At 45.4% G+C, this 21,109-nt stretch overlaps 4 protein-coding genes across 4 annotated transcripts in view; 2 read left to right on the top strand and 2 right to left on the bottom strand.

The window, feature by feature from the left end:
• Rnf212b (ring finger protein 212B) overlaps window positions 1-13,737 on the bottom strand; it is a 145,435-nt gene extending 131,698 nt beyond the window's left edge. Inside the window, exons 1-2 of the mRNA XM_077800278.1 lie at window positions 13,662-13,737; window positions 8,242-8,295 (exon numbers count right to left, since the gene is read on the bottom strand). The gene's annotated coding sequence lies outside the window, so the exon portion shown is untranslated. The remainder of the gene's footprint in view (window positions 1-8,241; window positions 8,296-13,661) is intronic.
• Window positions 7,704-12,329, top strand: Cirop (ciliated left-right organizer metallopeptidase). Its single transcript, XM_077800277.1, is given in 14 exon segments — window positions 7,704-7,998; window positions 8,102-8,195; window positions 8,280-8,331; window positions 8,625-8,768; window positions 9,026-9,151; window positions 9,486-9,570; window positions 9,714-9,859; window positions 9,941-10,112; window positions 10,289-10,358; window positions 10,434-10,530; window positions 10,632-10,904; window positions 11,116-11,345; window positions 11,513-11,692; window positions 12,174-12,329. Coding segments are annotated over 14 exon segments (2,115 nt in total). The 3' UTR covers window positions 12,325-12,329.
• Window positions 12,577-15,559, bottom strand: C6H14orf119 (chromosome 6 C14orf119 homolog). Its single transcript, XM_026406054.2, has 2 exons — window positions 15,175-15,559; window positions 12,577-14,080 (listed from the first exon to the last, which is right to left on the bottom strand). The coding sequence occupies exon 2, from the start codon at window positions 14,077-14,079 to the stop codon at window positions 13,651-13,653; it is 429 nt and encodes a 142-aa protein (XP_026261839.1). The 5' UTR covers window position 14,080; window positions 15,175-15,559; the 3' UTR covers window positions 12,577-13,650.
• A 70-nt stretch (window positions 15,560-15,629) lies between these two features.
• The window catches only part of Acin1 (apoptotic chromatin condensation inducer 1), a 36,336-nt gene continuing 30,856 nt past the window's right edge, over window positions 15,630-21,109 (top strand). The window contains exons 1-4 of the mRNA XM_077800275.1: window positions 15,630-15,817; window positions 17,254-17,319; window positions 19,967-20,078; window positions 20,487-20,606. Coding sequence (XP_077656401.1) covers window positions 15,638-15,817; window positions 17,254-17,319; window positions 19,967-20,078; window positions 20,487-20,606 — 478 coding nt within the window. The 5' untranslated portion in view covers window positions 15,630-15,637. The remainder of the gene's footprint in view (window positions 15,818-17,253; window positions 17,320-19,966; window positions 20,079-20,486; window positions 20,607-21,109) is intronic.

The raw sequence follows: 21,109 nt of genomic DNA, 5'->3' as shown, positions 1-21,109 counted from the left end.
AGGACCCTGTCCCTTTCCCCCTGCTTTGGATCTGGGCTGAGGGGACAGACCTGAACCCCCAATGGAGGGATCGACAGGAGCCACCTGAGTTTGGGAGGGAGTGGTTCCTGTCTCTGCAGGCGCTTGGGAGAATCCTCTCACCTTCCCTTCAGCCAAGAGGGATAGGTTGCATAAGGGGGTTTGTACAGAACGTGGTGAGTGACTCAACCTCCGGATTTCCTCCTCTCAGCTAAGACCACTGCCCCTCGACTTCCTTTCAAGGTACTGGAAGATGGGACCTGGGTTGCCCCAACATACCTCAAGCCTCTTTCCCAGAGATCCACCAAGCTCCCAGCCCACCTGTCAGCTCCTTAGGACCAGAGCCTGCTGGAGGCTTTCTGACTGGCCCAGAATCTAGAGGAGAGCCACATCCTCACCTCTCCACTGGCATCCCAGCCAGAGGCAATGGGGAGCATACCCCATTCCTCTCTGTCAGATTGTATCCAGGGAGATGGCTTGCAGCCAGAAGGCACAAGGCCTAGAAGAGATTTTCAATCTGACACCAACTGCCTTCGGCCAAAGTAATTTATTTGATGAGTATCTGTCAAGCATCTATCTGTGAACAGGACAAGTGATCAGCTGAAGGGTAAAGGCAAAGGCAATAAACTAGGTGGCCTAATGTTCTTGGCCCATCTAGATTCCCCCTCTAACTTTCCTGTCCTGCTCAGCTCTCAGGTGGTTGCCTTCCTACCTCAACAGGCTTCCCCAGTAGGAGAAGGTGAGACTGGCAGGAGATGGATGTGCTAGAGTGGACCCTTCCTGCCCCCTCTTTCAGGGCCTCTCCTGCGTTTAGGGCCTGATGGGTAGTGGCACCCCTGCTGCAGGAGACCAGGGTAACTCAACACTGCTGTAGCTTTCCCCAGATCCTGTTCTTTTACCGTTATAAAGTACCTTCGTTCAATTCTGCTTGACTCTATTTGAACATACCCTTGAGGAATACCAAATAAACTCGTAGTAAGGCTTTGTTAGCTGGGGTGGTTAAGGGAGGCCTCTTGGAGGAAGTGATATTTAACTGGAAACAAAAATATTCAAGAAGGAGGCTGATGTACAACTGGGAAAAGTGAGCAGAGAGAATAACAAATGCAAAAGGTGTCCATAGATGAAAGAAAAGAAAGGAAACCAAGCGTGATTGGCCAAATGGAAAGAAAGACAAGTGGCAAGCAAGAAAAATACTTCCTTTGCTGCAGAAGGTAGTTGCAAATGACTCTGCCTACTTCCTCTGCCCAGGAGGATAGGTACTAAGAAGCAGGACTTAGCCCCTAAAGTCAGATTCCCAGAGCTTCCCCAAGGAAAGGAGCCCAGAAGGGGACAGTTGGCCACCTGTGCCTAGGGAAAGGCTCAAGGACTGGGAACAGAGGATCTTTGAAAACCAGCAAGCAATGCCCCAACAGCACATATACACTCTTGTTGCTTTAGAACCCATAGTTGGGCCCACTTTTCCTTCTTGAGTAGGATCTCAGGCCATGGGAAGTCATTGAGAAGGAAGACTGTGGGAGACACTGCGAATAGTGAGGAAACTATAAGGCGCAGTGGCGCAGGCCTGTAAACCCTGCAACTTAGGAGGCTGAAGCTGGAGGCTTGAAAGATTGAGGCCAGCCTCAGCAACTTAGTGAGAACCTGTCTCAAAATAAAAATAGAAAGGACTGAAGTATATATAGCTCAATGGTAAAGAGCCCCTGGGTTCAATGCCCAGTATTTAAAAACAAAACAAAACAAAACAAAAAAACGGGGCGGAAGCTGTCCAAGGTGAGCCTGTCAAGGTCAGACAGGCGGAGGTAGCAACTTGTGAAAGCTACCCCCTGCTCAGTGCACACCTCCCAACCCCCCACGTACAGATTGCCACATGCCTAGGCCCCCAGGGCCCCCATCCCAATGTTGCAAGATCCCGGTTGGGGTTGTGGGTAGAAAGGGGCCTCTTCACCTCTACCCCTTGCCTTGCTTCAAGCCAGTGAGGAGACCTGGGATGAAGGTACAGAAGATGTAGGGGCTGAGGGCCTGCGCATTCTTCTTGAACCCAGCCCCCAGCAAGCAGACCCAGTACTCAGTCTGGTCTGCTTCAAAGTGACAGTAGCCTAACCTGGGACAGAACTCCTGAGTGTCCTCTGTCAGGTACTCTCATAAGCACTTGTGGTCCTGCCTCAGAAAACCTCAATGGCATATGAAAATATTTCCCATGGGCAGAGATGGTTTCAAAGGAAAAGGTTGCAATTTGATTTCATCAAAAGAGCCTCCAATTGTGACTTCAGGTCCTAGGAAGGGAAAGGGAAGGCTTCCGAGGGAGAAGCCCACCTTCAGAGCTGAGCTATAGCTTTCCACTTCTCTTTTAGGAAGCAACAGGGCTCTGTTGAGGTAGAGCAAGCCATACATAGAATGGATTCATCCCCATGCCCTGAAAGCTAAGCTTCATCCTGAAAGCCCAAATTGTCCAAATCCTGATAGTCCCCCGTACCTAGTGGCACTATGACCTCTGGCCAGGCTATCCAACCTTGCTGCAATCGGGACGGTTTGCAAAACGCCTGCTGGCTCCCCCTTTGTCACCATCTGAGGTTAGGACTGTACTTGGGAGATAAGCTCAGACCCCACCCGCCCGTCCCGCAGACTGCTGGCCTGCTGCAATCGGGACGGTTTGCAAAACCCCTGCTGGCTCCAGCTCTGTCACCATTTGAGGTTAGGGCTGTGCTCCAAGATAAAGTGGAGCCCCGCCCACTGGCCCTGCCTTCAAACTCCTCAGCAGTAAGGCCCCAACCAGACCCAGCAGAAGGACCCTTTCTCCCAGGCGCTTCCCTTTATCCCTAGCCTCATCTTTGCCTCCTACCCTCATTACACCCTTTCCTCACACTCCCTCTCCTCTCCTATCTTCCATCCTATCTCCTTCCTGCCCCCTCACCACATTCATTCACTTACTAAAAAAATAGTCATTAAACACTTACTCTGGGCCAGGCACTTAACTTATTGTAGGAGCTACAGGATAAATAAGGTTAGTCCCTGTCCTTTGTGGAGTTTAGTGAGGGAAGACAGACAAATATGATACCCCAACAAATATATCATTCTAGATTGTGGGCATTGTTATGTGACACAAGGAGAGGAGTGACTGGTAACACCTGATTTAATTGTGAGGATCTGGAAAGACTTCTTTGAGGACATAAAGTAGTTCCTAGTGAGAGACAAGTATATGCAAAGGTCCCTAAGCAGGTTCTTCCTCTCAGGGCAGAGGCTACAGCCAGGGCAGAGCAGTCTAGACCCAAGTGGGACAGGGTTGCACAGGAAGAGGCCAAGGGGAAGCTGAGGCCAGAGCTCCCACAGGTGGGGTTTAGAGTGTTAAGGGAGGGCTAATCTTCCAACAGAAGTGGACATTTCCTGGTTTTGTACAAGAAAGGAAGAAATGGCAATGGGGACCAACACAAATAGATTTGTGGCAAGCTGAGGTTGTCTCTGTCTTATGGCTTTTATTTTAAACACATACACACACAAAAAAAATAGAGGTGACTAGCTAGGCACCATGACCCATACCTGTAATCCTAGTGACTCCAGAGGCTGAGGCAGGAGGATGTAAGTTCAAAGCCAGCCTCAGCAACTTAGTGAGGCCCTAAGAAACTTACTGAGACTCTGTGTCAAAATAAAAAATAAAAAGGGCTGGAGATGTACCTCAGTGATAAAGCACCCTGAGTTAAATCCCCAGTACCACCGGGGGAAAGAAAGAAAGGGTGGAGGGACAGGAAAAGAAAAGAAAAAAGAGGTAACTAAAAGTGGCTGAGTTGAATGGGAGGCTTGAAGCTTGAAGGTATAAAATCCCAGTTGCTGGGGCTGAGGCTGTAGCTCAGTGGCAGAGCACTTGCCTAGCATGTGTGAGGCACTGGGTTCCATCCTTGGCAACACGTAAAAATAAACAAATAAAGGCGTTCTGTCCAACCTCAAAAAAAATTTTAAAAATCCCGGTTGCTAAGGGTGGAAAGGGAACTGATTGCTATGATTTCTGACTTGGGAGCACACAACTAAAGCTGATGAGGATTTTAGAGTGACAACACTCGATCCAGTGATCCTTAGCTGCCCAGGAGCCTAGTACTGGCAAATGTTGGGTCCATCTAGGACTGGCACTTAACCAGAGAGGTGGGATGAGGAGGACAGAGAGGGAAGGGGAGTGGACGACATTTATCAAAGAGGGATTGTAGTGGTGAAACTGCAACCCAAAGCAAAGAAAGGGAGACCTAAAGATGGGAAGGATCACACGGTTCCCCACAATGCTTGTTGAACAGCTGCAGTGAACCAACTTCGCAAGTGAACCAAGAAAAAAGATCATATCATAGAGGGGATGTTCAATTCAGTTATTTCGTAGGTGCTACAGTTTCTGGTGATAAGCCTCTGGGTATACCCCTGGGAGTGGCTTACTGGAGTGGGATGGAGGAGCATGTTAGGGGGTGAAGGAACCAAAAGGCCAGCATGCTGGCAGAGCGTCCATGTGGGTGATGACACATTCACGATGACTGTGCTCCTTATCAATCCCTTTTTGTACCCACCCAGCTCATCACCTCCTCTCCCCTCATCACTAAGTTCCCCCTCCATGCCAGTCTCCTTCATCCCACCACTCTTACTTCTATTCTTTCATCTAAGGTCATCCTCTCGTATCCCAACATTCTCTCTCAACATTGTTCCCTCTGCTTGCCACCAGCTTTTCTCCTCACCCTAGTCTTCTATGTCCTCTTTCTCTCCTCACAATGCTGCCTCCTCTCTACTCTATGCACTTGAGAAGCAGCACCGCATTGTGGGTAACACCTGTGCTCAAGGGCCCATGAGGGTTCAAATCCTATACTGCCACTTGCCATCTATGCACATTGCCAACTTCACTGTGCTGTGCTGGGAGGGTAATAATAATGGTAATAATAATGATAATACCACCTACCTTGTAAGGTTGCTGGAAGAATTGGTTGAGTATAAAGTACTTGGAACAATGTCTAGGCATAAAGTAGTGCTCAATAAAATGATTTTATTATCACTCTGTTTTTACATCCTTGCTCTTTCCTCCCCTTCAAACCCCACCCCCAGTCTAGCAAGGAAACAAACAGCCCCCAAAAGTCAGGATAATACAAGCAGTGCTACTTCAAAGATGTGAAAGAAATGCTATTGGAAAACAGAGTATGGGCTGGGGTTGTGGCTCAGTGGTAGAACACTCGCCTAGCGTGGGTTAGGCCCTGGGTTCAATCCTCAGCACCACATAAAACACACACACACACACATACATACATATATATATATATACACACATACATACAGAGTAGGAAAATTAGCGCCAGCTCTGCTAGAAGAAGTCAAGTCTCAACAGGAAAATAATCTGGAACTTGAAAGAATTTGCAGTGCAAATGAAGGAAAGAGGTGTCTCAACGGGAAATCACTTAAGTGTTTCTTCCAGGGTCTCCTACATCTGCATAGGATTGATAGTAGGTCCTCAACAAATATGTTAGTTGACTGACACATCCTCTGTGAGGCTTCACAGAACCTACTCACAGGAATACAGGGGAGGGGAAATAAGGTATTCTGTGTTTCTTCTGCTACAGTGTGCAAAGTTCCACCCACAGTAGGTAGTCAAGATCAACCCCTACCAGGGAGAGGAGCGCCCTCTCATCATGGCCACAAGGGGGCAGCAAAGCATTAGGTGGGCCTGCAGAGTTAGGCCTGGAAAAGTGGAGAACCAGGCAGTCAGAATTTGAATCCGTCACAGGAATCCTAATCAGGAATATATTCCCCTAAAACTCTGGAGGAGAAAAAAGACCTCAAACACTTGGAGAAGACTAGGTTTGCCTTAGAGAAAGAATGAGAGTCTCCTAAAGATTTGTACACGTTGATAATGTTTAAATTTAAAAAATTCTTAAAGTTGAAAGTCTACATATAATATGTATCCTTTACTTGACTATTTTCCAGGAGCTAAACACTTGTTCTCAGCACTTTATAAATATTCACTTATTGTCACAACTCTGAATACAATCATCCTCCTCCCTTTCGTGTATGTGTGTTTCTGTTTCCTCCTGGTACTGGGGATGAAACCCACAGCCTCCTTCATACTAGGTAAACACTTCACCTCTGAAGACATCCCCAGCCCTTTTTTTTTTTGGGGGGGGGGTGGTACTGGGGATTGAACTCAGGGGCACTTGACCACTGAACCACATCCCCAGCCCTATTTTGTATTTTGTTGAGACCAGGTCACACTGAGTTACTTAGCACCTTGCCACTGCTGAGGATGGCTTTGAACTTGTGATCCTCCCGTCTCAGCCTCTCAAGCCGCTGGGATGTGCCACCGTGCCTGGCTAATTTTTTATTTTATTATGTGGTACCGGGGATTGAACCCAGGGGTGCTGGAGCCTTGCTTAGGGCCTTACTAAATTGAACTTGCGATCCTCCTGCCTCACCTCCCAAGCCACTGGGATTACAGGCGTGTACCATCACACTGGTTCCTTTTCTAAATTTTTTATTTTGAGACAGGTCTTGCTGAGGTTTACCTGGAATTCGTAATCCTCCTGTCCCAGGCTCACTGGGATTACAGGTATGCAACACCATGCTAAAACTGACCCTCTTCCTCAAAAGTTAATAATGGGATTAGTAGGTTTTGCCCCTTTATCCACACACTGAAGGCTCCACTCTATGGGTTGTGCCAGAGCCTGATAGGAAGCAGGTGTACTCCAAGCAGTTTAAAACATGGAGGGAGAGACACTAGGTCAACCCTTTAAACAGAGGATGACAAGCTGGTTGTGGGAGGAGAGGCCCCTCCTGCAGAGGTGGTCCCCCTCCATCTCTGGCAGGTATGAAATTTGAGTTGGAGGTGTTAAGAAAAGCTTCCCAGAATGATTGCAGGAAAGGTAGGAATTAGCCAGGCAGGGGAGGAGGGGGTATCCAAATGGGGCAAGGGACAGGAGGTGAAAGCACAGAATGAGAAAAACAAAACAAAGAGTTCCAAGTTTTCTTAAAAACAGCTTTGAACAACTATTAGTGTCCATTTTAAGAGTTTATTTTCCTTACCCTGCAGGCCTTTAAGAAGGTTCTGTGAAGTCTCACAGACCTAGCACAACAGCCTCCCATAGAATGCATCAGTCAACTAACACATATTTGTTATGCACCTACTGACAGACCTACACAGATATAAGAGATACCTTCAAGTCTTGCAATTTAGTTAGAAGCCTGCCATTTCTGACACAGGCTAGTGAAGTGCAGAGGCCTGTTTACCCACCTGTGTGCAGGCATTAATGCAGAGTGCCCAGACCACCACCATTGTGCTGATACCAAATTTTTTAGTTCTGGAGAGCTTTCAAGATTTTCTACTCAGAAAGGCAGGAGAATTAGGATGTCAGACAAAAGTGGGTTAGGAAAGGGTGCCACAGTGGAAAAGGAAGACTTATCCCTGGAAAGATCAGAAGAGGCCTCAAGATAACACTCCCCTCCCCCAGCACTGCACCTCAGGCACCCACAGAAGAGGATGGCTTTGGTCCTTGTGGTTCATATCCAACCTGCTAGCAGAGAACTGTAGATTTAGTCAACAACACTAAAATCCTGGAAAAACAAGAGTGGTGGAGGGGATGTAGAGACAGAGTAAAGCCAGGAAAGGCAGAAACAAGTGAATCAGGGAAGAAGGGAACAGAAGACAAGGTGCAGGGCAGACTGCAGAAAGTTACTGATAGAAGATGCTGCTACTATTCCTCCTTGGGGCAGCCACAGGCAGATGTCTACATGACGAGACTCAGAAGTCCGTGAGCCTTCTCAGGCCCCCTTTTTCCCAAATGGCCCCAGACTTTCGCTCCTCCTACCTCACCCTCCCCAACTCCCTTGATCCTCAACCCCTCCGAATCCAAACTTACTATATAGGAGAGCCTACATCTGATGGAGCTTGGGATCCTGAGGGGGATGTAATGAGAGGGAGATCCCAAGCCCTGACTGCAGTGAGAGAGGCCACTCAGCGAATCCATGGTGTCCTAGCAGGTGAGTAAGGAGATGTGAGGGGACCAGAGAGGGAGGGAGGGCCAAGACCAGCACCAAACTGAACTCAGTGATGTTGAAGCAGAATTGGCCTCATCTTATTAAGTCCCTCCAGTGCAAGGACCCCTGCTTCTGAGTCGAGATCCTACACAGTACTGTCATGCTGTCTGGGGAGACCCAGATACCCCAAACTACCACAGGTGAGTTCATGTTACCAGCAGAACATACAACAAGCCTTCAACATACCTGAAATGGCTCCAGCTCAACACGGATACTCTTGGCAGGTGCAGCCTCTTGAACCTAGGGTACAAAGGAGAGACTTGCCTGGGAGCAAAGGTAAGAGACTTTCCAATCTTAGGGATCTGAAGATCTCTTAGACCTCCCCAGGACCTCTAGCATCAGAATTACTCAATTCTGCTTTGATAACAATGTGGAATAATTGGTCCCTCTCTACCACAACCCCAAAATATATTAAAGCAAGTCAGGTGGCTGGAGGCAGAAATCTGTATTCTCATGGGTGGGTGGAAGGCACTAAGACAGTGATACTCTTCTCCTTTCCTCCTAGCACCTAGTCTCCCACTGTCCATATCCTTCTGCTGAGCAAGATGCCACATCTGACTCCTTTACAGATACCTGATGCCCATCTTCATGGTTATACCTTGTGGCCAGAGCAGGGTCCCCCACAACTGATCCAGCCAGATGGGCCTGGGGTCCAGAACACTGATTTTCTCCTATATGTGCGGATTGCCCACACTTCCAGGTGCCACCAAGAGGTGAGGTTCAAGTCAAATCTCTCCACCCTGCTGTGCCTCCCTTAATCTTAAATCTCATGAGGAGAAGTAGAGAGGATTGATACAATTTTTATTAAATTGTGCTTCTTGCACAGGAGCTAAGAACTCACCAAACCATGCCTTGGTTACACCCTTCAGAGTTCTACCGTCTCCAGGTCCTTCATTTTCAGGGGAATTCTCTCCATCTTGTTATCTCTTTTCTTCCTTTCCACCCCTACCCTCTCCTGGCCCATCTGCAGCCCTCTATCATAGCCTATTCTGCCTGCTGCCAGCTGGACTCAGAAGACAGGCCCCTTGCTGGTACCATTGTCTACTGTGCCCAACATTTTGTCAGCCCCAGCCTCAGCCATGGTGACATTGTAATGGTAATTGGTGCATGATGATTAAGGACAAGCAAATGGGTGGAGGGGCAGGGGAAGTGGACACAGGTCACACAGCTTCCCATGAAGTAAAGAACCTACTTAGGATGGGACAGAAGGTACCTCATGCTCTATGGAGCCGATGGCTCTGGGCACAGGGGCACGTGCCTGTAATGTCAGCTACTCTGGAGGCTGAGGCAGGAGGATTGCAAGTTGGAGACAACTTAGCAAGACCCATCTCGAAATTTTAAAACAGCTGAATGGGTAGATTTGGCTATAGAATCTGTTGGTTAATTCTGCTGCAAATCCAGTCCCCTTCACTAAAGTCATTTGTCCTTAGGCCACACTTCATGAATTGCTCCATATCCTGGGCTTCTCTGGACAGCTTTTCAAGAAGTGGCGGGATTGCCCCTCCGGACTCAACAGTAAATGGGAGGAATGAGGGAGAGAATTATGCAGTGTCAACCAGAGGGAATTAACCATCTTATGACCTCCTTCCTTTCAGTTGTACTTCACACTTCCTAGGTTTTCATCTCCTCATATTGCCATCTTCTCTTTCTGTACCCAGTTAGAGAGAATTGTTCTACAAGGCAACAAGTGACAAGGCGAGATAAGTGGGGACAGCTGCTTCTCACCACCCCAACTGTTAGCCACAGCCTGGCCAAACACTTGGGAGTATTAGGGGTTTCTCTGGGTGTTCCCCTGGAAGAAGAGGTAAGAGTGATAACTCCGTGGGATGATGAAGAAAGAGGGAGTAGCGAGACACAACCAGCTATCTGCTCCCTCCTCTAGCAGGGCCCTTCATCCTCACACTGGGAGGCCAGACTGCTCCAGGGTTCTATAATGGCTGCTACCTTCAATGGTGCCCAGCGCACTCAACTTGACTCAGTCACTCTTGCTGCCTTCCAAGATTCAGGCTGGTATCAGGTCAACCACAGTGCTGCAGAGGAGCTGTTGTGGGGCAAGGGTGAGAAATAAGGGAGATCTGCAGAGTAATACTCATGACCCACATTAGCTCTGAGAGAAGTGGGATAGGTTGGAAGGGATCATCTGCTGCTAAGGTAAAACTCAGGCTGTGCATAGGAGGTGTTGAGGGATGTGTAGGGCTTCATTTGTTGAAGGCTCTCCTCTCTTTTCCTTTAGGATCTGGTCTAGAATTTGGCTTGGTGACCACATGTGGGACCAGCTCCTCAGACTTCTTCTGTACTGGCAGGTATGTGTGCTGAGTGGGAGAGGATGGAACAACCGTCTGTAATTTGAGTGTCACTCTACCATTCCTTCCACATAGTGGGATGGGCTGCCACTACCTGCACTTGGACAAGGGAAGCTGTTCCTCAGACCCCACACTGGAAGGCTGCCGCATGTACAAGCCCCTCGCCAACAGAGTGAGTAGACCAGTGAGCTGGGTTAACAATGGAGTATACCTGGAAGGGAGTCAACTTCTAAGGAATCAAAGCACACACTTTCCTACTTTCTGCCTTTTCAGAGTGAATGCTGGAAGAAGGAAAATGGGCTCCCAGCTGGGACAGAGAATCCCCATGGGGAGATCTACCATTCCCAGAGTCGCTGCTTCCTTGCCAACCTCACCTTACAACGGCTCCCTGGGGATAAGACCAGCCATCCCTCTCAGATCCCAAATCTCAAGGAAGCAAAGCTCACTGGCCGTTGTTATTTACATCAATGTACCCAAAGAGGAGCATATGAGGTGCAAGTAGAGGGATCACCTTGGGTCTCGTGTCGTCCAGGAAAGGCTATTCAGGTGGGTACCTTAAGAGGAAGAGTTGTGGCACACTGGCAAAGAGAAGTTAGAAATGCTGGTATGGTTGGTAGGATTGTACAACCTGTTGTGATAGTCATTTTTTTTTTTTAACCAAGTACTGAGCCCATGACTCTAGAATGTATTCCTTTGAAGGAAAGTTTGAATGTGTAATTGAGGCTATTAACTAAGCCTTTTATGAATTTCTTTGCAGATACCTGGGTATCATGGTCTTCTCTACTGTCCCCAAGGTCGGCTATGTCAGGCCAATGAAGGTAACAACTCTGTTACTTCTCTACCTGTGAATCTTTCAACCCAAGAAGTGCTATTCAAGCTGTCTTTATGATTAGCTGGACCCCCAGGCCACACACTGCAGGAAGAACAGAAAGAAGAGCTGGCTGAAGCAGTACTGCAGGCCCTGGTGAACAGAAGTGGCACTGGCAGGTAAAGGGAACAGTTCAGGCCATTTATACAGTGGGCCATGGAGAACATTCAAGTTCTTTATTCTCCTCGGAAGACCTTCTGTTCTTACTCCTAAGTCTACACCTGTTTTATGACATACACTCTTCCAGGAAATATTCCTCCATTAAGAGACTCAAATGTCCATTTAGGTGCTATTTCCATAGCCCATCAATTACCACTAGTTTGGTGTTCACTGTGCATATGTGGAAATCCCCTGGCTGCCAAGGGCCTTCGGTTGCTATGCTGTACAAGGCCCTCACCCTGACTCTTCAGGAGAAGCCCTTAGAAGTGTATCATGGAGAAGCCAGTTTTACCACAGAATATATCAAGTAAGACAATATTCCAAGCAATTTTTTGAATCCCTGGACTCCAGATGTTCAAAATTGCAGTTATTAAGCATGTTAATGCATATTGTTTTAGACATGGCTACGTATTTCAGAAAATAAGGATCTCTAACATGATCACCTTGGACGGATCATTATGACACCTCACAACAAATAATAGAGTTCCCCCATCTTGAAGAATCCTAGATCCCTTAGATGTTTACATAACATCTACCCAGAGATGTTATCCAAATAACAGAATCTGATTCTTTCCTTAAGCACTTCCCTAACAGATCTCCTTCCAACAATTTAAGTTGCTGATGGATCTTGGTCTTATTCCTACATTCAGGTTTTATACTCCTTCTTATAGATTTCCTGTTTAACTTACTGCGTGAATGAAGCAGGGTTTCATGAGTTCTGTAATATAATGGTAAACCTTCACCTCCTAAACTGAGGCATTACTCTTGGCCACATTCTGTGCTCCTAGGTTGCTGGTTTCCTGGGACCATAATCCTTCCACGACCCAAATCACTCTGTCTGTGGGACTCTGCCTACTGCTGCTAATTCTGGTGGGTGCAACAGGAATTGTGGCCTATCAGAAACAAGCAACTCTTCAGGTGGGACCATCTGCCCCATAACATTACTTGATACATGATACACAAGGGACCCAACTGGATGAACAAAAGAAGCATGATGTTACCCAGAACATGACAGGGTGTAGCATAGATTATTTAAGACACAACTAGATGGAAAAATCTGTTATGTACACCTTTCTACTTTCCCTGGAATGCCTCCTTCCAGGTTATCAACTTCATACTAGTCTGGCAATGGAGGGGTGGGGTGAAAAACTAGAGTCTCATGGTTATAAAAATTTATTTTGGTACAAAAAAATAAACTAACCTGTAAAGTATCACTTATTTTCACACTGTCTTTTTGTTATTTTGGTACTAAGGATTGAACTCAGGGACACTTTACTACTGAGTCCTTTTTACTTGTTGGGACAAGGTCTCAAGAAGTTGCTTAAGTTGGTCTGGAACTTGCAATCCTCCTGCCTCAACCTCCTTAGTAGATGGGATTACAGATGTGTAACACCACATCCAGCTATTTACATACTATTGTAGAGCAACAACAGACACATCTGCTACAGACTTCAATATCATGTGTGCTTTAGAAAAAGTTCATTACAATTTGGTATTTTATCAATTTTCATTGCTAATTGGGGTCAAACAGTGTGAAGGAGGGAGTAACTAATTATCTCCCTTTCCTGATTTTCCATAATTTTACTAAATCTCCACTGGGAGACCCAGTGGTTGGGATGTTGCATAATTATGCTAGAGTATGGGAAGGGTAGTAAAACCAGAATCCCACCAAACTATAAAAATATCTTTCCTTAGTCATGGTAGCATATGCTCATAAATGAGCAACTTGGGAAGCTAAGGCAAGAAAACTCCAAGTTTGGGGCCAGCCTCAGCAACCTAGTAAGACTCTGTCTCAAAAAAAGGGAGAGGGGGATGGGAGTATAGCTCAGTGGTAGAGCAACACTGGGTTTAATCCCCAGTACCCCTCCCCCAAATAACACTTTTTCTTATTCTTCTCGCCTGTTTCTATAGAAGGATTCTACTTTATATCCTTCATGAGCCAGCAATAGACTTCAGTTGTAACATGAAGGTTCCTTTCAGTTACAGTTGCAAAAGTCATTTACATTTATGAGGTTTTGACATCTCTTGGAAGGAAGCAAACTAGGAGACTGATTTGGATCTGCTTAAATGGAAAACAATTTCACTAGGAATCCAGAGGAAATGCTGGTAACGTTGAAGTAACCATACCTATACTCATATGTAAGTTCAGTCAGCTCATTGAGATACTATCCCCAAATCTTTAAGTGACACATTTGAATTGAGTCACTGTGGAGAGATGGTCTTGACTCCACCAGCTGTGGTTATTTTCTTTGATCTGAATGTCTATCAATCCTTACCAGCTGTAGCAGCAACTGCTTGGTAAAACTTTGCCACGAAGTCTGGGTCACTGACCTCCAGTTGTCTGACAAATTCATTGCGTTCCTGCTCAGCCCAACCTTGAAACCACTGATCCCAAAGACGTAGCTGACATTCAAAGATACAAGGTGGTCGGTTTACACCAGATACACTAAGTTGCTCCAGACCATCCAGCAGTGGCTGTAATTTTCCTGGCACTGCCTTTGCTACCAGGTCCTGTAGAAAACGTTCACGCTGGGGACCTGACCAACTGGCAAACCAGTGAAGAATACACTTCATCTCCTGGGAAGTGATGTAAGACATGGGGGGAGGGGAAGAGTTGGTAATATTGTCTGGTACTGAGGGTAATGGAGAAGGGAAGGATAGTGGCATTGAAGAGGAAGATGATTCCAGTGGCATCCTGAAACATAAAAGCACTGTTATACACTCTTATTGCCAACACGGCAAAACCCTGTCACATCAACAACAAAAACATTGAAAACATCATATAGTGTGAAAGGGCCTTTCTGCAATATGCATATAGTCTCTGAAGTTTGCAAGAACTTCATATTATCCATGAATCCAGGATCCCCTTAATATTTTCTATAAAGCACAAGGGAACACTAAACAGCAGAGTGAGGACCTTGTCCCAAATTAGATAAATTAGAAAACCAAGAGAAGCCAGGTCTTCAAGGGTCTGAAAAACAAGTTGGTTTGTTGACTTATATGGATCTAACAAGTGTTATACTGATGTGTGACAATTTGTCATTGAACCATTTTCCTTAATGTGTTTTTGTGTTTCTTAACGTGTTTGTGGTACTGGGGATGAAATCCAGGGAAATTTTACCACTCACCTACATCCCCAGTCATTTTGATTTTTTATTTTGAGGCAGGGTCTCGCTAAGTTGAGGCTGACATGGAACTTGTAATCCTCCTGTCTCAGCCTTCTAAATCGAGATGTGTACCACCAGGCAGGCTCCTTAATGCTTTATGTACCTATAGGTGACCTCCTATTCATTTTACACCTGAATGCAATCGAACGATCAATTTGATTTGAGTAGTTTCCAGCACTACAGTCTGAATTTCTAGCAATGAAAACCTTAAATTATTTGTCCATGACCTATATTGCTGTTTGTGTTTCTTCTGCTCTTAAGTTGGAAGATTTGCAGTGACAAATAAAGGAACCCCTAAACAATTAACATCAGTTCAAGTATCCAAACACTGTTCAAGGTGACTGCCATTTTCAAAGTGGCCAAACGAGAAAGGGAAAATTTCGGGATCAGCAAACTCAAGTTCAGTGTTATGAATCAGTCAGTACACTATCTGTGTCCAAAGATATAGTGCTGCCTCTAGCCCGCTTTGGAAGCCACGAGTAACTTATTCCTTAGATGGAGTGGCGGGGATTCGGAAGATGGGGGACGGTAGTTATTTGCATAAGGAAGCACGAGGCTTGCCCTACTAAGGTAATCGGCAAACACCGAGTATGACCCAAGTAAGGACTTCTTCCTTTCTTACCTCCTGGAATCTCAAAGAACACGGAGACCGTCACAAGAGTTCTTTGACTCCAACTACAGCCGCTGCTTCCATATTTCCTGAAATCCCTAAACAGGGCCAGCCCGGCAGCCCACGCACTTCCGGTCTCGAACCAGCCCCAAACACCCAAGAGCCCCAGCGCTTCAGCTCCAAGACCGGAGATGACCGAATATCTCCGATTACGGGCATGCCAGAGTCGAGGGCTTCCGAATAGATTCGATTTAAAGCCTCGGCAAGGCGAATATAACCGAGCCTCAAAGCAGGGTGAGGGAGGAGAAACTGCAGGGCGGAGGCAAAGAACCGATTGGTGCCGATGTGAAGACGGAAATACCCGAGCAGTTCCGGAAAAATCCGGGGAGCTTTGAGCGGTAATCGAGGGGCAGACTATGGCAGTGGGCGGGGTCAGCTCGGTACGTTCGAAGGGCGTTGGCGGAAATTACCGAAGATGCCCGAAGCCGTCGGGACGGACCCGAGTACCTCACGCAAGATGGCGGAGCTGGAGGAGGTGACTCTGGACGGGAAGCCTCTTCAGGCGCTGCGGGTGACCGACCTGAAGGCCGCACTAGAGCAGCGAGGCCTAGCCAAGAGCGGGCAGAAGAGTGCCCTGGTTAAGCGGCTCAAAGGGGTGAGAAGTCGGCGTTGCCTGGATGTCGGTGGGGAGCGGACCCGGTAGAGACTAGTCTCTGCCGCGGCGCAGGCGCAGTGTTCGGGCTCCGCGCGAGCTCTCTCAGGCCGCCAGCGCGAGCCTGCGGATCCGCGCGCACGGTAGTTGGTGAGGCTCGCGCTGGAACAGAGACCGCGCCGGTTCCCGCCTTAACGGCAGCAGCGCGAGCCCAAAATGGGAGGGTGCGCGCTACTCTCCTGGAGTGTCTTAAGCTCCTTCCTCCTTCCCCCACCCCCTCCTTGTTTGTGTCTGTGGTTTCGGCGCATGCGCTGCAGAAGGAGTTAAATCCCACTACAACCACCAGCGTTGCTGGCCTGAGGGGGGCGAGTTGGTCTGGATCCGAGTTAGGGGTACAATTGGCGGAGGGGTAGCTGGGGTTGGTATCTGTATCTGCAAGAATACGATTGGGATAGAGTAAAAAATGTCTGCTTGATTAGATTAGGAGGTGAGATGAAGAGACCCTGATTTGAAGGCACTTGGTGATAGTGGGGTGTCTAGTTTATAGGGAGTCCAGAAGCAATTTGAGTAGATAAGGATTTGGTGAATATTGAGAGAAAGTGAGTCAGGTTAGTATATGTTGGAGATTTTGAATCGATTTGAGTACATGGGGGTGGGCTTGTCTTGAGGTAGGTAGATGGATTGGTGGGTATAGGTTTGGTGAAAATGGAGGGAAGATGAAGTGTCTTGGCTTTAATTACAGTTCATTAGGATACGTGGCAGGTAGTACCCATTAGGGCTAAGTTAGCTCAAGGATTGACTCGGCAGACCGTTGCTTATACAGAAGCTGACGGTTTTGTGTGGGTGGTTGTGGATTAGGTCAGACCACAGTTTACAGGGTTTGTGGTCATTTTCTAATGTAGCCTTCTTTTTGAAATTTTTGTAAATTTGATAAGTCTAGGTGTCACTCTGCTGGAATATACAAGTTCACTCAAGTAGTTCTAGTCCTGGGTAACTGATCCAAGTAATTCATTCAGGCCCCAAACAGCAGCCCCATGTTGGTTTTATGTATTCAAAGCTTGTTTGAGTATTTGAAATGTTCTTACCTGCATGGGGAGTTTTAGAAGGGGCTCTAGTTAAAAGTGCAAAGATATTGAGATTGTAATACTAGTCTGTCACACCAACACTGATTTATGATATAACCAGGTCACTGATTGTCTGTATGCCTGTATCTTGACATTTGTAGATTAGGAGGGGTAACCAAGGCCACCTTTAAGGGTCTTCAGAATATGAATGAGAACAATATTAATAAAGAGCTTTCAGGGCTTCATAAAAGAAGTACAGTTTAAATGTGTATTTAAGTTATTGAATTTAATGAAAAGGTTGTGGAAGGGGTGGAGATTTGATTTCTTCCTTTTTTTTTCCCCCTGGTTTCTGACTTTTGCCCTTCTCTGTACCAGGCTCTAATGCTAGAAAATTTACAGAAACATTCAACACCCCATGCTGCATTCCAGCCAAATTCCCAGGTAAGAAAGAAAGTTTGTTAGATAGAATGGGCTGTTTGGAGATTAGACACACATGGAATGACCTGGTTTTGTATATTTGAAGCTTAATTTCTCACCAGTATTTTCCTAAATTCCTTTGGTTGGAAGTATTCTCATAGTAGGGTAATTGAATTCTAAACAAGCCCAGTTTTACACGAGGGCTTGGGGTGAAAAACAGAATCAGGAGCTACCTGTTAGTTTTAACCTGTTAGTTTGAAGTGGTGTGTGCCAAAAGGTATGGCTTAATGTAGTATAAGCATCTGACATCATTTATTTGCCATTGGTTTGGGAAAAGTAGTGGATGTAAAAAGTAGGTCACCAGTAGGACAGTGTAGGAAAATACCTGCTGATCAGGAACTTTGGTTGACATAATTTTTCCAAAAATCCAATCTCTGTAAATCACCCACCCTTTCTGTTGGTACCTACTAACTATATGTGGTCACTATTAAACATCACTAATAGCTTTGCTATTTAGGAGAAGAAACTTAAACTTGGAAGGCCTTGGTTTCCTCAGTTTCCCTACCTGTACTATGAGCAATGGTTGGACTAGAACTGTAGTTTCATAACTGATCTTCTGGAATTATGTGTAGCTGCTTTTATGGATTACCAAAGAAGATACCTTCTTCAGAAGTAAGCAAAGTTTGTGTCTTTCTCTTAAACCAAATTAGTTTTTATTTTTCTCTTAAACCAAATTACCATTTTTATTTGCTTTCTATATTGAGCTTCTGCATAAGATTTCCTCTAAAGACATTATTCCGTCGTTAAAAACAAAAATTCTTAGACTGCAAAATTTCTTGGGGATCCTGTCAGCTTTTAAAATCCCCTCATTATAATGTGTCACACACTTAAAGGAAAAACCCAGGTCTTTGTTAATGAAGTGTTGAGCAACCCTAGTGCTAGATGAAGTCCCAGGATACTGTGGAAAATAAGAGAACCTTCCTACTCCCTTGTTACCATCTCATTAAGCTGTAAGTATCATGATCTAGCCGGTTTTCAGAGGTTTAGTTGGTATCTTTACAAGTATAAAAAAACTGTATAAACTAATCAATTTCAATTGTATTCCTTCTGTTAGTTGCATTTTGGTCTTTGAAGTTTTGTAACAAACATGCTTATTCTCTAATACATGCAGCCCACATTTTATCACTGTCCATTGAATACCAAGGGATTAATTTCTACTTTAGATGAAAATAAACATTATTATGCTTAAGAAATATGACTAATAACATAGGAAGTATTTATTTGGGTTTCTTTGCTTTTTCTGATGTTCTAATAGGACATGCTAAGCAAGAAATGTTCTAGGGCTTGGGTACAGTGGCACGTGCTGTAATCCCAGCGGCTTGGGAGGCTGAGGCAGGAGACTAAGGCAGAAGGATTGTGAGTTCAAAGTCAGCCTCAACGAGGTACTAAGCAGTGAGACCCTGTCTCTATCTCTAAATAAAATACAAAATAGGACTGGGGATGTGGCTCAGTAGTTGAGTGCTCCTGAGTTCATTCCCCAGTGCCTGCCCGCTCACAAAATGAAAGGTTCTAGGGAGGAGGACATGAAAAGAAAAAACTGGACAAAAGAAATGTGGAAATCTGTGTTACAGAAAAAAAGGGAAAAGGAATAAATCCCTGGATTCTAAATTTTATTTCCAAGGATTTCTTTTTGCTCCAGGAAGAAATGTAGTGAGGGTTTTTGTTTTTGTTTTTGGTGGTACTGGGAAAATGGAATTCTGCCTATGTGCTGAATGCGCATCCCTCTTTTTTTAGTCTCTTGATTTCATAATTTTAAATAATATACTTGAATTTTGGAGATGTTTGACAACATGATGGATTGGTAGGGCTTGAACTTTTTTATTGTTTTGTTTTTTGGTACTGAGGATTGAACCCAAGGATGTTTTACCACTGTGCTTACCACATCCTCAACCCTTTATATTTTGAGACAGAGTCTTGCTAAGTTGCTGAGGCTGGATCATCTTCCTGCCTCAGCCTCCAGAGTCCCTGAATTACAGGTGTGCACCACTGCACCCACATTGGTGGAACTTGATCCTTTTTTTTTGTTTGTTTAACGTTTTTTCCTTATTTATTTTTATGTTGTGCTGAGGATCAAACTCAGTGCCTCACTTGTGCTAGGCAAGAGCTGTACCACTGAGCCACAACCCCAACCGGGAACTTGATCTTTTGAAGGATATAGTAGTGTTCTTATCCTTTCAGTTTTAATTTGGAATATCTTTACAGAATGTTCTAGATTGTCTAAGAATTTAGATTAAAAGGCATAATTTGGGTTGAGAATGTAACTAATTGGGAAAATGAGAGCTTAGCATGCATGAGGCCTTGGGTTTGGTCCTTAGCACCAAAGAAAGGACATAGTTTCTAGGAATTCTTCTTTCTAAGTTGTTGTGCACCAGCATCACTCTTGGTTGGGAACTAAATATTTAAAATAAAAAATGTCTTCTTCTTTTTGCCATCTTCTGCTACTCACAAGGCTGAATTTTAATAAAGGAATAGTCAGAGAACAACCTTCTAACACTTTTGTTTTCTTTCTTGGACTCCGCTTATGGAGTAGACCTTTGCTCTGTGAAATTTTCTTCCTTGCATTTTCCTGATTTGCTTTCCTAGATCATCTTTTTCCATTTCCGCTTCACAGATTGGCGAGGAAATGAGCCAGAACAGTTTCATAAAGCAGTATCTGGAAAAGCAGCAGGAGCTACTTAGACAGCGTTTGGAACGTGAAGCTCGAGAAGCTGCAGAACTTGAAGGTAAGCCCAGATTGTCACTTATAACAAGTTTTTTATTCTTATCCCTGTCACAATGTAGATAGGCCTGTCTAACTAGGCAATTTCAGGAATAAGGCTGAGACTGCTGCTCATTTGCTTTGTAGTTTATGAAAACAAGTGAGTTATATTTACTTTGTCAGGGAAAGGACACTTAATTTGACTGTCTTGTTAGGTTTCCTGCCAATAGGAAAAGTTATAAGTAAATTTAACTACCATTTAGATGAGGTAGAGCTTAATCCTAGGGAGTTTTTTTTTCCTTTATGTACAGTGCTCTTTTTGGTGTGTATCTCTGTATCTATGACTTTGCTTGACATCCTTCACTCCTCTACATATTCCCAAATGCTGAGCCCTTCACTCCCTCCCTGCCCCGACCCAATCTGTACTTTGCAGAAGCTTCAGCTGAGTCGGAGGATGAGATGATCCATCCTGGGGGAGTGGCTTCCCTGCTGCCTCCTGACTTTCAGAGCAGCCTGGAGAGACCAGAGCTGGAGCTCAGCAGACATTCGCCCAGTACGTATCTCCCTCCCCGCTGCGCTTTTTTGTCAATCCTGCGTAGTTGGTGGGGGGAGGTAGTTATGCCTCCTTTCATGCTAAACCTTCATGAAAGTCTCAGGGAAATTCCATTACATTGATATTTGACACCTGTTTTTCAGGGGAATTATGTCTTTTTTGAAGTCTGCTTTCACCTATGTGTTGTGTTAACTTTTTAGCATTTTGAGGCAGTATGATTTTTCTACTCATCTACCTCTTCAGTCTCTTGTACTTCTGAATTTAGCAGGTCACAATTTACTTTGATCTCTTTATCAATTGTGTATAGTATGTGTTATACATCCAGTCATTCCTCCAATTAGGCACCCGATACAGTTATTAATTTATTCAACAAAAAATCTTTTTGAGGGCTGGGGATGTGGCTCAAGCGGTAGCGCGCTCGCCTGTCATGCGTGCGGCCCGGGTTCGATCCTCAGCACCACATACCAACAAAGATGTTGTGTCCGCCGAGAACTAAAAATAAT

This window comes from Urocitellus parryii, chromosome 6, assembly GCF_045843805.1.
Source record: "Urocitellus parryii isolate mUroPar1 chromosome 6, mUroPar1.hap1, whole genome shotgun sequence".
NCBI classification, from domain to species: domain Eukaryota; kingdom Metazoa; phylum Chordata; class Mammalia; order Rodentia; family Sciuridae; genus Urocitellus; species Urocitellus parryii.
This window is presented reverse-complemented; position numbering and strand designations above follow the sequence as displayed.